General features: G+C 39.2%; 1 protein-coding gene across 6 annotated transcripts in view; it reads right to left on the reverse strand.

Moving 5' to 3' along the window:
• Nucleotides 1-17,192, reverse strand: part of CEP152 (centrosomal protein 152) — a 101,431-nt gene that overhangs the window by 66,402 nt on the left and 17,837 nt on the right. For all 6 annotated transcript variants that reach the window (XM_047738051.1, XM_047738049.1, XM_047738050.1 and 3 more), the window contains 6 exons: nucleotides 15,921-16,061; nucleotides 14,699-14,838; nucleotides 11,400-11,600; nucleotides 4,987-5,134; nucleotides 2,993-3,084; nucleotides 1,984-2,147 (listed from right to left, as the gene is read on the reverse strand). In XM_047738051.1, the coding sequence (XP_047594007.1) occupies nucleotides 1,984-2,147; nucleotides 2,993-3,084; nucleotides 4,987-5,134; nucleotides 11,400-11,600; nucleotides 14,699-14,838; nucleotides 15,921-16,061 (886 nt within the window). The remainder of the gene's footprint in view (nucleotides 1-1,983; nucleotides 2,148-2,992; nucleotides 3,085-4,986; nucleotides 5,135-11,399; nucleotides 11,601-14,698; nucleotides 14,839-15,920; nucleotides 16,062-17,192) is intronic.

A 17,192-nucleotide genomic window follows, 5' to 3' on the forward strand; every position in this document is an offset into this window, starting at 1 on the left:
GCTGCATTGGGCTCCATGCTCAGCAGGGAGTCTGTCTGAGATCCTATCTCTCCCTCTGACCCTTCCCCCGCTGCTTGCACACTCACTCTCTAATAATTTTTTTTAATTAAAAATAAATGCCTAATATGTGCAAGAACATATTCTATGAGGTCCTTTAGGTTTTAATCCTCACTTTAACCCCAAAGGACATCTATAATCTACTTAATAGAAAAAGCCTGATGAGAAAACAGGCTCAGAAAACCAAGAAACTTGCCCAGGATCACAAAGCTAGTGATGAATGGCGAAACTGCAAATCAAAACAAAATCTGGGTCTAAAAACCATGCTCTTTCCACTAGCCACTCAGAACTAACCTGGCATGAACAGGAAATAAGGCATTCACAGCAGTAAATTTTCCAGATAACTACCTTTTAACTTCAAAATTTTATATACATCCATCTAAAAAATATAATGCACCTTTTTTGCTTTAACTAACCAAAGATGATGACTTTCTTCAAAACTCAGGAGTATGACCGCGGGCATTTTGAGGGAGATTACAGCTGCGGTTCCCATAGTTCTCTCCCTGCTAAGGCTGAGCTAGCGGACTCCAACGCTGGCATTACCTCTCCCAAATCTCTGCCCCAGCTACTGCACAGCCAGGAACTCAGAGAATTCACGGGATACACACAAATCTAAGTCAGTAAGGCCCTGGGTCAGAGCCTGCAGGAGGCTCCTGCTAAACACAGTGCCCATGCTAGTTGTGCTATTTGTGTTCTAGCTTCCTGCTGGGTTGTAGCTGTCATCTGTCAAAACGGACGTCCCGAAAGACCAACCCTCCAGATAAATGGAGCCTTAGTGAACTGAATAAACACTTTGTTTCACAGTATTACCCGATCACTTTAGATTTCAATTTTCTCAATGTCATCTTACCGTTTTGAAAATGGAATCACAGGATTAAAATACCTCACTTCTAAAACCTATTGTAGAGCAAACCCTTCAGGAGATTCATACACTTGTATTTAGTTGCAGGACACCTGAAACACGACAGGTAATAAACACTCTCCTGGAACAATGATGATGGTAAACTCAGTCCGAAACTACCGATTGGCCCGTGGGTGTGTGGCATTTGAATGCATTCAAGAAAGGCTCTCCTTGGCCTACATGCCATCTCTGCCACACACCCACCCTTCATCCTTCTCCCACACCAGCAGAAGAAATGACTGGATAAACGCTTCTTCATTCATCAGGGATAACGTGTAGCATGCATCACTCAGCTGCTCACAAGTAGGTCTTCCTCTCCCTGCCCAGGCAAATGCAAACTCCCTGCCGGAAGGGAGACTTTCATCCTCATCTTCCGTACTCCACTCCCAGAGCCTTGGGTAGCATCTTCCAGACTGCGAGTGCCTCAAGAGTATACATTCTGTCCTTCATTCATCTACTAAGTATTTAATGGCATCAAAATGTGTTCCCTCTTCTACCACCTCACTCCCTGCAAGGGATGAGAAGGCCCTCCCTTTCATGAGACTGCTGAAGTATCTGTGTTAAACAGTGGAATAAAAGACAGAACCTCTATTTTAAAAGTAACGTCACAGGAAAGATCCTCGAAAAATTAATGCTTGTTTTCTCACATGCCATTGATACATTGATAAATGCCATGTACCCGACTTCAACACAGTGTGAATAAAAATATGTCCTTGCCTTAATAATAAAAGATATATAAACTCAGTCATAGAATTTACTCTGTATATTTTAACTGTGACTTTATCACTTTTACCTTATTGAAACTGATGTGCCTACCGGTACCAAAGATAGTACAATATCAATAATTGAGGTTTTGTTCATTTTGATTTCAGACATTTACACTTCATTAGAAATAACTAAAAACTTCTGTCCCATATTCAAGGCCCCCTAGTCAGCTCATCATGTCATGCCTGGTGTCACTTATTTACATGTATCGTCAGTACTACTAATGTAGGTTCTTCTATAGTAAATGATTTTCTTAATACCTCTTCACTTTGGATTTTTTCCAGTTGACTCTTTTAATACCCAAATCCACATATGATTCAGTGAGTTCTATATTTAATTCTCCTTCTGAGTCACTTGGAAGTATTCCTAATTTTGCAGCAGATTCATAGAGAGAAATTTCATCTTTCAGTTCTGCTAATTCTTCCTGAAACATAAAATTATTGAAAATTATTTTCTTACATGAAAGAATCAGTCATTCATCTATGCTTCGAAATTCATTTTAATGATCAGCAGAAATGCTTCTTCACATACACTAAAAATAACTTTAAAATAATGCTGCTATGAACACAGGTGTAAAACTAATATATACATTAATAACTTTAGAGGTATATATACACAGAGAGATATATATAACTTTAGAAAGGCCAGCACACATTGGTTTTCAAGTAAGCTGAATGAACAAATGAATAAATGAAGGTGAAAGCAAATGTAAGGAGCTTCTCTCCCACCTCCCTCGCTTATGTTCTGTCCTCCACAAAAAGTGTCCCTTGAGCTGAGAAATTGACGGCAGCACTTTTTAGCATTCTAGAGGACAGAGTGGACTGGTTTGCCAAGAACGTGTTGTACTTTAGCCTGCCGGTGGGAAAAGGCAGAATGTGTCTTTCCAGCAGAGGTAATACTGGAATTCGTCTTCCAGTGGAAAATGGAAGTAGCGCTGGAGGAGGAGGTGAGAGAGCTGGAGAGAAACTGCAGGTCCCCCACACCTGTACATGTACTGATCTCTGGGATACACCCATAAATGAAAGGACACGCCACGTGAAGAAGGCTACAGGCAGCTTGGGGGCAAGGGGCGGTGCCCTGGCTCTGCAGTCAAGAAGGACCAGGGCTTGACTACCTAACTGTGTGGGTGAGACTGCGAACAACTCTCAGTGTCTGGTCTGGAGATGGTCCAACTACCTCTTTTATAGAGAAATCCAAGGTTCAGAAAAGTGATGTAAGCACTGCCTAATTCAGTTACCCACAGAGTCTCTTCCAAGTGGCAACACTCACTTGCAAAGCCTTGTTCATGTTTTCACTCATAGCATGTGCTTTCTGTGCTTGCTGCAGCTGGAACCGTAGCTGAGCCACCTCCTGTACGGAGCCTGTGGGGGAAAAAATCACAGAGTACACCACAAGTAAAGAGACAAAGTACCCACGATGTTCAGAAGACCTTGAATCCACTGAGGCTATGGAAGGTAGAGCTCTGCTTTATTACCTTTTCATTACCTTTCTAGGAGCACAAAGGTGTAGCCACTGGGACCCAGAAGGCAGAGATCCAGACATTTCCAAGACATGTCCACACACTTAATATGGCTCCTCTTATGTCCCTGGGAGGTTGAAGACTTGGGACTACTGTGACCTTGCTATGAATCAAATCAGCCACGTCTACAGACCTTAATACTCCACGAGTCCTTTAACAGGAGCGTAACGTTCCAACTCATAGAAAGCCAAAGCAAAAATTCTTTGGAACCCATTTCTACCCTCTAATAAGAAAACTACATCTTGCTGCCTTTAGCTTCTTTCGAAATGCTTTTATTTCCACCACCCCCACCTCCACATGTGAAAAAACCATATTCAGGCCATGCTTCGGAAACTTCGGTAACCTAATGTTTTAAATGTACTAGGGGAGGCTCCCATTTAAAAGGAACTTTATGGGGCCTTCTCAAAAGAAAATGAGCATCTGGGAAATGGCTAAGCAGAGTAATGATGGCATATTATGCAACAAAAGAAAATAGTATTTTCAAACCCTTTGGTGGCAAGGAGAAAAGCTCACTAAATAATGCCATGTGAAACAAACGGATACAAAACTGAAGAGGAAGTGGGGGCCCAAACGGTATAAGCCAAATTTTGCCCCTACCAAAACCTCTGCACACACATATTTTGACAGCCTTTGACTTCAGCACCTTCAGCTTCTGAGTAAGTGACTCTGATACACATTGTACCAACAGTCTGAATAGGCTTTACGTGCCGAAGTGTGACTTTCATATGTCGGGTCCTGAAGAACCACTGAGCTATTTCCACAGCAGGAGCTACTCACCAGCACCCACGGCAGTTTTGTCGGTGGGACAGTTTGCATAAACATGTGATTATTTTATTGCCTTTTACTCTAATGTCATTCTATAGAAACGGATAAGAAAAGTACTGCTGAAACTAATGACAAACAAAGCAGGTCACAAACTTAATACCATGGAAACCATATGAGAAATCTTAAGCATGACAAAAATAGAACCCCTAGCTTCAACTGACCAGGTTAAGTGCGAGAGGGGAAAAAAAAAAAAATTAAAGAAGTTTCACGGGGCACCTGGGTGGCTCAGTGGGTTAAGCCTCTGCCTTCGGCTCAGGTCATGATCCCAGGGTCCTGGGATCGAGCCCCGAATCGGGTTCTCTGCTCAGCAGGGAGCCTGCTTCCCTTCCTCTCTCTCTCTGCCTTCCTCTCTCTCTCTGCCTGCCTCTCAGCCTACTTGTGATCTCTTTCTCTGTCAAATAAATAAATAAAATCTTAAAAAAAAAAAAAAGAAGTTTCACAAAACAATAGAAACACATGATCAGACTAATGTTAAAAAGCAAAATATAATGGGATTTCATAATCATTTTTACTTCCCAGGGATAGAACCCACCTTCTAACATACATTTTATTGTTCAATTTTTGCACATTCAGCTTTGGTATGTTTTCAAAAATGTATTATGTGCAGAAGCAGGGAATTACCTAAGTGCATGCGTTCAATTTCACTTGAGGGCAATGCATTCAAACATTAAAAAGTTACCTCTGTGTCACAGGATTATTGGTTATTTTTATTTGCTACTTTGTACTTGTTTATGTTCTCTAAATTATCTAATGAAAACGCATTATACCTTTATACATATATACTAGTAATGTTTAAAAAATTGTAACTGATGATCTTTTCTGTCTTTTCTGGATTTTAATAATTCACAGATCCTACTATGTTCTCTCTGCATATTATACTAGCCACCTGGGGAGACAAGGGTTCATCCCAGACACCCACCTGAGTGCAAGAAGTTGGCACACTGCTTCTGACTCTCCTCTAGACTTCTCGTCAATCTGTTAATGATCTCAGTCTTTTCTAATTTCATTGCTTCTTGATTCCTTTCCAGTTCTTTCACTTGATCTTTCAAATGACAACAAATATCTTCCTAAGTAGAAAAAGTATTCAAGAAGTCATTTTCATGATCAGTTATTAAATACTAAACTAACAAATATAATAAATAATTGGATTTTAGCTCAAACATAAAATCATCGCAAAGCAGCATCACCTCTTTTTCAAGGTTAAGTGCATAGGACTGGAAGTTAGAACAAATTTTTATGATCTTGGGGGAGTCATCAACTTCTCCATCTGTTTTTTCTTTTATAATTATGCTAATAAAGGTTAAATTCAATGATTTCTGAAGTCCTTTCCGTTCTACAATCACAAGACATCAATATTTTAAAACTAGATTCCATTCAGGCCAAAGAAAATGTATTATACCTACCTCTATCTGCATGTTACACTGTCAGTATAAGTGTATGTATATACATTGAGGCAGACCACTTTGAACCATGGAACCTATATCCCAAGACAGCAAGGATTCAGATAAATACATGGAAACTCACCTATTCTGAAGAGCCAAAAGCTCATTCTACTCTGAGCAGCCAAAAATAATCTCTCCCGCCTCTGAACTTCTTTTATACTTAATCTGTCTCTTTATTATATTTTTCTACCTTTTACATGTCTTATTTTTCTTAATAAAGTCTCCTTGAAGGTACCTATGCAGTGCCTTATACACAGTGAGTGTTATAAAAACAAACAAACAACCCTTTAAAAATGAATGACAGAGAAAACCAGACAGGATATATGTGTATGTGTATGCGTGTGCACACACTTGTGCACACACACATGCATGCATTCATGTGTGTAACTGTATGGGGATATATAGAAAAATAGGGAGCATGTATAATAATATATTCAAATTTCTTCAAAAAGAAAAATGTGTTTAGGAGTAATAAGCCATGCTAGTCCCAAGCCTATGTAGAAGAAATCATCCCTTCTCATTCAAGAAAGACTACACATGGGAATGCCTGGGTGACTCAGTTGTCAAGCATCTACCTTCAGTTCAGGTTATGATCCCAGGGTCCTGGGATCGAGAGCCCCACATCAGGCTTCCTGTTTCTCCCTCCCCCACTCCTGCTGCTTATTTCCTTCTCTTGCTGTGTCTCTCTCCATCAAATAAATAAATAAAAATCTTAAAAAACAAAAACAAAAACAAAAAAGACTACACAGGCTGAACTGAAGAACATGAGACAGGCAGGAGTAAGTTAACTGGCTGAAGTTACCTGAAAAAGCCTCAAGAAAATAAGTAGTCACTGGGGCACCTGGGTGGCTCAGTGGGTTAAAGCCTCTGCCTTCGGCTCAGGTCATGATCTCAGGGTCCTGGGATCGAGCCCCGCATCGGGCTCTCTGCTCAGTGGAGAGCCTGCTTCCTCCTCTCTCTCTCTCTGCCTTCCTCTCTGCCTACATGTGATCTCTGTCTGTCAAATAAATAAATAAAATCTTTAAAAAAAAAAAAAGGGGGGGAACCCTCCTACACTGTTGGTGGGAATGCAAGCTGGTGCAACCACTCTGGAAAACAGCATGGAGGTTCCTCAAAATGTTGAAAATAGAACTACCCTATGACCCAGCAATTGCACTGCTGGGTATTTACCCTAAAGATACAAACGTAGTGATCCGAAGGGGCACGTGCACCCGAATGTTTATAGCAGCAATGTCTACAATAGCCAAACTATGGAAAGAACCTAGATGTCCATCAACAGACGAATGGATAAAGAAGAAGTGGTGTATATACACCACGGAATACTATGCAGCCATCAAAAGAAATGAAATCTTGCCATTTGCGACGACGTGGATGGAACTAGAGGGTATCATGCTTAGCGAAATAAGTCAATCGGAGAAAGACAACTATCATATGATCTCCCTGATATGAGGGAGAGGAGATGCAACATGGGGGGTTGGGGGGGTGGGAGAAGAATAAATGAAACAAGATGGGATTGGGAGGGAGACAAACCATAAGTGACTCTTAATCTCACAAAACAAACTGAGGGTTGATGGGGGAGGGGGGTTGGGAGAGGGGGGGTGGGGTTATGGATATTGGGGAGGGTGTGTGCTGTGAAGTGTGTAGACCTGGCGATTCGCAGACCTGTACCCCTGGGGATAAAAATATATGTTTAAAAAAATAAAATTTAAAATCACAATAAAAAAATAAAAGTAAACCTCAGTGGTTTTTGGTTCAAAAAAAAAAAAAAAGAATATCAAGGGAGGGTTTTGAAGCAAAGAGAAGGCATTTGTGACCTGATCCATAGGATAACCTAACGCCCAATAATGCCTTAAGGATAGTAACATAAGGTACACCTCATAAGGATACCGACAGCATCACTAAGCAGAGGAAAGGGACTCCGAAGTCTCCTATTTTAGTTAAAAAACTCGTGTGAATTTTGCCTTCTATTTCATAATGTAGTCATGTTTGCTTTAAATTTTTTCTACCAAATTTATGAGCAAAATGAAGCTTCTGGAAACTGCTCCATGTTTATTCAACAGTGCAAACCTCTTGGCACACTGCTGCAGATTCCCAAGCCAGCTTGAAAAGCATGGTCCTAAAGCGCCAAAATAACACGGCAAACACAATGAATGGACTAACATTAACAACAGCTCGAATGTATGTGTGAGAAGGGGTGGGGAGACAACATTTATGGGCTGGGGAGGCCGTAATACTTTTATAAGAGCCTAAGAACTGGCAAAAAGAAAGTTCAAGAAAAAGTAGATATGAAAAACATATGAAGAGAAGGCCAATGGTGGCAATAACTTGACTAAATGCAGCAATCAACTGAACCATGTTGTTTCCTATTGACAAGTTCAGGGAAACCAATTACACTCAAACTTGCTCAGTTTCAATACCATGGAACACTACATCAAACTAATGATGTACTGTATGGTGACTAACATAATAAAAAAATAAAAACAATTAGAAGACCCTCAAAAATGAATAAACAAAATGAGTCGTTCCTTCTTTTCTATGGGTAGCTTGAGTGAGAACATGCAGTTCAAGATGGTTAAAGGCTGAAGCTTTAAGACTCAACAAGCAGCAATGTCCACAATAGCCCAACTGTGGCAGGGACTGAGATGCCCTTCAACAGATAAATAGATAAAGAAGATGTGGTCCATACATACAATGGAATATCACTCAGCCATCAGAAAGGATGAATACCCACCATTTGCATCCACATGGATGGAACTGGAGGGGATTATGTTAAATGAAGTTAAGTAAGTCAAGCAGAGAAAGACAGTTACCATATGGTTTCACTCACATGTGGAACATAAGCAATAGCATGGAGGACATAGGGGAAGGGAAGGAAATCCAAAGGGGAAAATCAGAGAGGGAGATGAACCATGAGAATCTATGGACCCCAAGAAACAATGTGGGGGTTTCAGATGGGAGGTGAGTGGGGATGAGGCGAAATAGGGTGATGGGTATTGAGGAGGGTACGTGTTATGATGAGCACTGGGTGTTATACTTAACCAATGAATCAGTGAACACTACATCAAAAACTAATTATGTACTAAACAGTGGCTAACTGAATGTAGTAAAAATATGAAAAAAAAAAGAAAAAGACTGAGCAAGACAAGTGTGATGACAGAGATAATAGCTGAATCTATGGGAGCAAATAGAATTGAACAGATTTTTAGAGCACAGGGACATGAGTATTATGCCACACAAAGGTCTGTGGTAATCTCTTAGCCAAGAGAAGGTATTTCAACTGGAGCCTTTAAATATAAGGTTAAAGGAAAGTTAGAAAGTAGACCAGGCAAAAGTTATGACATAGAAACCAAAGTCCATGACTTCACCCAAAGCTGCAGATTTCAAGAAGATCAGAGTGAAGAAAGATTTTATACCATCAAGGAGATAATCAGAGATCTTAACCTGACATTCAGAGACCTCAGAACATGACACTCCCAAGAATGGGAGACAGAAGACAGGAGAGTCCAGGAGATGGTTTGCTATAAGAGAGTTCTGTCACTGAAGGAACACGGAGCTCCAAGAAGTTTCAGCTGAGTATAACAATATGATTAGTTTACAACTGTAGTCCTTTCCCACTGAGAAACTTACTCAAGTTCATCTACTAAATTATCCAGTCATTTGTACCTTGCTACTATTTTCCAAGAATTGTTTTAGTTGTCTTGGTACTGTGCTGAATGGAACATAGGAAAAGGTTTGTCTGAAAGGGAGATACTTTATAAAGTATATCCCTCTTCAATAACTTTATAAAGAAAAAGAGGGCAAGGGGCAAAATGCAGAATGTATGTATGGTTACCAGCTACTCTAAGAAATCAACCCTCTCTGTATAGAATATTCATACCTTTTTCTGATTATAGGCAGGCAACTCCCTAGCTCCTGGTTGATCTAATTTATAGCGGCTTTCTAACCAGGAATCTCAATTTGGATTCTAAGATAGTATGGATTGTCTTTTTATTAAAAATACTGTTGAGCCAACTGATCCCAAATTGTCAGCACAAAAGAAATACCCTAAGAAACATTCTCAAGAGGAAAAACTATAAGCACTTCGGAATCATCACTTTGCAGAGCAGCTATGCAATTACATCCAGAGGGCTAACATCAATCTTATGATATGTTTAAAAATAATAATAAAATCATCGGGCTCTCTGCTCAGCAGGGAACCTGCTTCCTTCTCTCTCTCTCTGCCTGCCTCGCTGCCTGTGATCTCTATCTGTCAAATAAATAAATAAAATCTTTAAAAAAAAAAAAAAAAAAAACTTTAAAAAGGGGCGCCTGGGTGGCTCAGTGGGTTAAAGCCTCTGCCTTCGGCTCAGGTCATGATCCCAGCGTCCTGGGATCAAGCCCCACCTCGGGCTCTCTGCTCAGCAGGGAACCTGCTTCCTCCTCTCTCTCTCTGCCTGCCTCGCTGCCTACCTGTGATCTCTATCTGTCAAATAAATAAATAAAATCTTTAAAAAAAATAAAATAAAATAAAATCAGTCACAGAATGTAACAGTAGAAAAGACATCAGTCAACACCTTCAATCTGTGGTTCAGGAATCTGAAACACAGTCAGCACAAAATCAAGGCTTTGTTCTGTGTTCTAGTCCAAGGTCCTTTTATTGGGGGCAGGGGGAAGGGTAGTGGCGAAAACAGAATGGAGTGGGCACAGGGGTTGAACACAGCAAGAATTTCTTTCAGCCCTCCCCTGTGTAATGTGTCAAAGTCAGCAGAGAATGGAGAGATCCTCTACAAGGAAAAGCCACCAGACTCCACCCCTCTTGTCATCCAAAAAGGACCACTGTCCAAGTCCAACTAACTTTAATGCTACTATACCAACATAGCCAAAATAAATAAAACTATATCTCAAATGTCATCTGTTTAAATACTGAAGATTTTTTCAATAATTTGGCATAGCTTGTCTTTCCCCACATAGCCTCCACACCAATCAAACTCTCAATATTTTTCTATACAAAAAGTATATTTAAGAAAATAAATCTCATAATTCATATAAATACATATAAAAATAAGATGGAATACAATTATTACTGGTAAAAATGCAGTACTTAAGTACCTAATCTTATGTACTTCTACCTAATATATGGAAAAATTTAGTCAGCTATTATAAATAAAAAATAGCAACACAAATCAGGATGAATTTTAAGTGTGGTAGGATGTGCCATACCCTCCCATTTTATTTTTTTGCTCTTCTTCCCTTGGGTTAAATTAATTTTAAAATTACATGAAGTAAATTACACTCTGAAATTTTACTCATTCAAGTGGTTACCTGGGGTTTGGAACACAAGCAAACTCACCACCTGACTCCCCATCATCTTCCATTTTATTCTCTTTGGGGCAGAAATAATACAGACTGTGAGAGATGCTCAAGTTTTATATCTCGGCGATTTTAGATCAGACTTTCCTTATGTTATTACACTATTCTCAAAAATTAACTCTTCTCCCAAGAACCACTTCTACACAATATTTACTGACGGGTAAATTACTCAAGAAAGACTTTCTACTGTTTAAGCTCCCAGGACAACCTCTCAAGTTCACTCCAGCTCCCAGAACACTCACTCTTTTCGGTATGGATTTGCTCTAGGGCAACAACAACAATATGTATAAATACTGTACAAATACAGGACTAGTAATGTGAGAACTGAGAAAGTACTAACCAATCCTATTAGGGAGAGAATTTCCAAAATTAAGCCTTCAGGACATATTCATTGATGAAAAATCATTGGCTTTTAAGTTTTACTTATAAACACCTACTGCAAACATCCAAAATTTTCACATGAGGAACCACAAAATATCAGTTACAAAAAATAGCCAGCCTTCCTCATTTATAACAGTTGCTTATGTGAAAGCCTCCTAACCTGTTCCTTAAGGGCAGTAACTGTAGCATCCAGCTTCCTTTGTAAGGACACCACTTGCTCTTCGTGCTTCTTCGTGAGGCCCATCACGATGCTCTCATGCTGCTCTCTAGCACGCTGAAGGGATTCCGAGTGACGGAGGTCCAGCAGCTGCTGCTTCAGGCTCTCCAGAGCCATTTCAGTTGTCCTGGACTTCTTAATCATCTAGCGGATACACACGGGAGAGCCATGTTTGCAGTACTTTAACTCTGTCCTCTCTTTATAGATTGTAATGCCAAAAATCAACCATCCTTCAAGAAGAATGGTCAAGAAAGGGTCTCCCTATGGTGGGGAGATTTAGTTCCTTAGGACTTCCCTAGCTGGAACCCACCAGGCCATTACCATTTTACCTTACACCCCCCACTCCTAAAAAATGTTTCCAGTTGCTGGAAACATTCACTGAGAAAAAGAACCTATAGTTACCTGAGGAGAGTGATAGAGGATTTTGCTCAGCATAATGGCAATGTGGGTACCAGACAAGGCATTTGCTGCTACAATAGTGGTCCCAGCACTGTTTGCATTGCTCTGTGAACCAAGTGTGAGGGGCAAGCCAATTGTTGGGTCACAGAAAAATGACAACCATTTCTTGAAAGACTAATGAAAACTGTCAACAACCATTTGTTAAAAACAAAGTTTTGAATCTCTACAGTTTTGGAAAAAACAATGGTGTACCAGGCTAAACAACGGTTCCCAAAAGAGGGCTGTATCCTAATCCCTAAACCCTGCGAATATGTTATGTCACATGGCAAGGGAAAAGTAAGGCTGTAGACCAAATTAAAATTGCTATTCAGATGACCTTAAATTAAAAATGATTATCCTGGATTATCTGGGTGGGCCCAATGTATCAAGAAAGGTCCTTAAATGAGGAAAACTGAGGCAGAAAAATCAGAACCAGTGACTTCTGGCTCTGAAGATGAAAATGGGCCACAAGCCAAGGAATGCCGGTGGCCTCCAGGAGCTAGAAAAGGCAAGAAAATGAATTCTTCCTTAGAGCCTCTGAAAAGCAACAAATCCCTGCTGACAGCTTGATTTTCACCCAGTGAGACCCATGTCAGACTTCCAGCCTCTAGAACGGTAAGATAATATGCATTGTTTCAAGCCATTAAGTTTATGCTAACAATAGAAAATTAGTACACGTGGTGATTCTGTTGCTTTTATGTTTTCATTTATGCTGTATTTTTTTATACATGCAATTTCTAATTTATAAAAAGATTTAAAAGTTATAACATTTTACTATATAAAAGCAATTCAACTTTTTATAAGAACTATCAATTTTCAGAAAGTTAAAAATGCTAACAGTCTCTTACACAAAAAAATTAAAATTTCAAATGAGGCTTATTCTTCCTTTCTATTACAGAGATTGACCATTTATTCCAATACTGTTTAAAGCACTTATGACAGTTATTCATTTGCTCAATAAAGAATGGGACTACTTTGTACCAGGCAGGCTTCTAAAAACTTAAGGACATGATGACAGGACAGGCAAGGTCCAAGCTCTTGCTACTTTCTGGTGGAAAGAGACAAACAATAACAAGTAAACAAAGAGATCGTTTCAGATCATTTTAAAATAGAGTAACAGGATATGGCATGATGAAGGAGAGTAGGAATATGGAGCTATGGGCTACTCTAGATATAACGTGGCTTGTTTTAGCTGACACCCAAAGGATAAGGAGACAGCTATGAGACAGCATTGTTTAAATTCTTTCATAGAACCATCCTCAGAACTAGCCACACATCTCCAAAACCAACCTCACAACTTTATAGGCACTTTTAATTTTAGCCCCCTTCCTCCCCCCACCTCCAGAACAATATCATGAGTCACCCTCACCAGCCTTCGCTACCAATGACTTATGACCATTTCCAACCATTAAATGGCTATCTATCTCATTAATCAAAGAATGTACCACCACTTTTTTTTTTTTAAGATTTTATTTTTAACTAACCTCTATACCCAACGTGGGGATTGAACCCCCAACCCCCAGATCAAGTCACACATTCCACCAACTGAGCCAGCCAGGCTCCCTTGTGCCACCACTTTAAAGGCAAGTCTACCGGGGTCAGGAAATTCAGGCGTTGCTGTTTTGTCAATAACTGGCTTTGTAACCTTGGGCAATTTTGACTTCTCCAAAACTTGATGAATTCATTGATAAAATAGTAAACACAATGCCTCATGCCTCACTAATCAAAATCCCAACAAGATTTTTTACAAACATAAAAAGTTGATACGCAAAATCTAGAAAAGAAAATGTGAAAAAGAGCTACAAATTTTTTAAGAATACTAGTTTGTTCACCACATTTTAAAACACACCATAAAACCATAGTTGTGCCAGTATCAGAGCAAGAATAGAGAAATACATAAGACAAAATATGTACAGGTTACATCAGTTTTCAACAGCATTCACTCAACCTATACTGACTTCCTATTGTGTGCCAGAAGGCAGGGAAGACTTAGGAAAAGAAAACCCACCAGCAGGACGTGTTAATCAACTAGCAGTTTGCTGAGGAAAGCACCTTCCAGAGAGAAGGAATGGCATATACAAGTACATAAAAGCAACACATGCACTATTGAGTTTGAGAAGAATAAGGAAAGAGGTAGGCAAGGATCTGATGGCCATTTCCATGCCATACTTCATCCCACAAGTAAAGTGGGGTCAGGCCTTAAGCAAGGGAAAAACAATCGGGATTTTAGAAAGACTGGCCAAGAGAGAATTTGCAGAAGGGGTAAAAGCCTAGAGACTAGGGACACCTGGATGACTCAGTGGGTTAAGTGCCCGTCTCTCCATTTCAGCTCAGGTCGCAATCTCAAAGGGTCATGAAATCAACCCTCGCATTGGGCTCCACACTGGGCATGGAGCCTGCTTAAGATTCTCTTTCTCCAGCTCCCTCTGCCCCTCCTCCCACCCTTACACCCCCCACTCCTTAAAAAAAAAAAGACTAGAGACTAGTTAAGATACTTTTGCAACAAATGGTAAAATCCTGAATCAGGGACATGGGGACAGAAATGTGGAGACTCAACAGAAGGTAGTGGCTGACTGGATGAGAGGGAACAGAGGAGCTGTGCAGACTTTAATCTGGTAAGTAGATGACTGGGTATGTGAGAGCACCGTCCCTCCAAGGTCAGGGAAACCAAAGCAGGCTGACGCTGGAAGAAGATATAAACTGCAAAGTTCTGCTGAGTTTAGCCCCACATTACCAAAAGTTAAGTAAAGTTTTCACTGTAATGAATAATCTTTTACCATAAATAATCACGATAAAATATTTACCTGTTCCTCGTTCACTTTTAATGCTTGTATTTGGGTCTCCAGTGTTTTTATTTGTGCTTCAAGCTGTATCTCTCTTTCTTTTCCATTCTGAAAGAGTTTCTGTGATTCTCGGAGGCTGAGGGTCAAACCATCCTTTTCATCTACAACATTAAAAATTATTATATAAATAACTTACTGTGCAGGGACCCTTATTTTCACAATCTCTTATCAAATATCAGGTTGGTATCATATGAATGTTCAGTTCAATTCAGATGGTAAACTTCAGTTGATTTAGAGAAAACCAGGAAAGTTCCAAAAAAGAATGCCTCAGTGGCACCAAAAAATTGAGAAAATCAGAACCACTTCTCTCAAAAATATTACTGTATCCTTTTGAGGACCATAAGATTTCCTAACAATGGTTTCAGCATTTGTTTACTTGAGAAGTTACATAGATGGGACAAATCCCTGCTAATCAAAGAAGGAATCTGAAGACTATTTGTTTTTCATACACACTTGCAATGAACTTTAACATTCACCTAATCTTAAATTCTTCCCACATACTTTATGGTAACAGTTTACAAGTTCTTCTCTCAAAATAAATTTTATAAACATCACAGAAAGAGATCTTTTCACTATTAATTAAGTTTGAAACAAGCTAGAGATCAGTCACAAAATTATTCTACAAATGAAAATTTCACCATTGACCAAAACTACAGAATGCATGAAGAGTAAACAATTATAACTTGAAACTGTTTTCCTCTATGTGCCTCTCTCAGTAATGGCACTATTTTTCTCCTTGACACACCAAAAGGAGTTTGAGATCACAAACTCTTACTTGGATTAAAATCTTATTATAATCTGTAGGCTTAGAAAATGTATTGCAAACTAAACACAAGTCTCTCTGGGAATTGGAATACTTCATCCAAGGTAAACTACATATGGAATCAACAACTTATTAGGACAGAATGCTATAAGCATAGTTAAATAATGTTCACTGATTCTAACAGCCCAATAGAAGAGAATGAGAAAGCGAGGACCTCAAAATAGAATGTCCTGGTGAGAAATAATCCAAGGCACGGTGTCAAAATCCTGGGTTTTTGTTTCATTCTGACTGACCATTTAGGAGCCCTTTGACCAAGCGCATCCACTCTCCAAGCTTCATATTTAAAATAAGCTGTTAGAAACAAGATGTCTAGCTTTAGTGTACCTCATAAATGACAGCACCCAACAGGTGTCATCTTACCTTTGATTATCAGAAGCTGGTGATTCAGATATCTAATTTGATGCTCACTTTCATTTAACTTTTCAACTAAATTGTCTAGTTGTCTCTCTTTTGCTTTGTTAAGAACCTGAAGTTGGATAATCTGCATATTTTCTGCAGCATCTGCATTAAAATTAGAGATAATTTATTAGATAAAAACATACCCAAATGTAAATTTGTGGATACAACTCATTAGTATCATGAAATCAATTCAGTGAATTTTGATTACTATTTTTTAAAAAAATAAGACAGTATATCCGAGTGCATCATGGAGTATGAATAATGATTATTTTGTGAAATGTGTTTTCGTTACGTATACTTATTTACATAGGTAAATATTATAAGACCTCATCACAATGTAAAAAAGGTACTTTTTACTGTGGTCACTGCCAGAAAAGTTTAAGAAGTCACTGGTCTAGAGTATAACCCTGAGTCACACTACCATTTTGGCTAATTAAAAATAAGCACATACCAATTACAATGGAACAGAGTTCTATGTTCTCATAAAATTGAAAAAAGAAAACTACATCAGATTCTATAAAGCCAATTTTAAAGGAAATTTCTAGGCACTCTTCTCAAAGTGTTTTATCTTAAACAGGAATGGGAATTACATCGTATTCACATTCATGCTAGCACATAACCAATGAAGAGATGAATAAAGAATTTTGAGGTCTTCCTTCAGAAATGATTAAAGACGGGCGCCTGGGTGGCTCAGTGGGTTAAGCCGCTGCCTTCGGCTCAGGTCATGATCTCAGGGTCCTGGGATCGAGTCCCGCATCGGGCTCTCTGCTCAGCAGGGAGCCTGCTTCCCTCTCTCTCTCTCTCTCTGCCTGCCTCTCTGTCTACTTGTGATCTCTCTCTGTCAAATAAATAAAATAAAATCTTAAAAAAAAAAAAAAAAAACAGAAATGATTAAAGTCACTTTAGGGACCACTTAAAAATGACTGGGGGAAAAAAGAGAAAAAGTGATGTGTAGGAGAAGGATAGTGCTTCAACCACAAAACGACAAATATTTTTCTTCATTTTCTTCTAGAACAATACTTCTACTTGCCAACAAACAAAACAATCTTCTTTTTAAAAAAGAGATAAGGCTGAGACCTGAAGACTGAAAACTTTGTTACAGGTCAACTTAGAACAGGGTTAACTCAAGAATGAGCAGTCTACAGGCCACACCTCTCCCCAGTCATTTTTTTTTAACTACTATGGCTAAGAAGCTATAATCACTAAAATTCAACACTACTGTACCATTAAGTT

Source organism: Lutra lutra, chromosome 7, assembly GCF_902655055.1.
Source record: "Lutra lutra chromosome 7, mLutLut1.2, whole genome shotgun sequence".
Classification (NCBI taxonomy): Eukaryota; Metazoa; Chordata; class Mammalia; order Carnivora; family Mustelidae; genus Lutra; species Lutra lutra.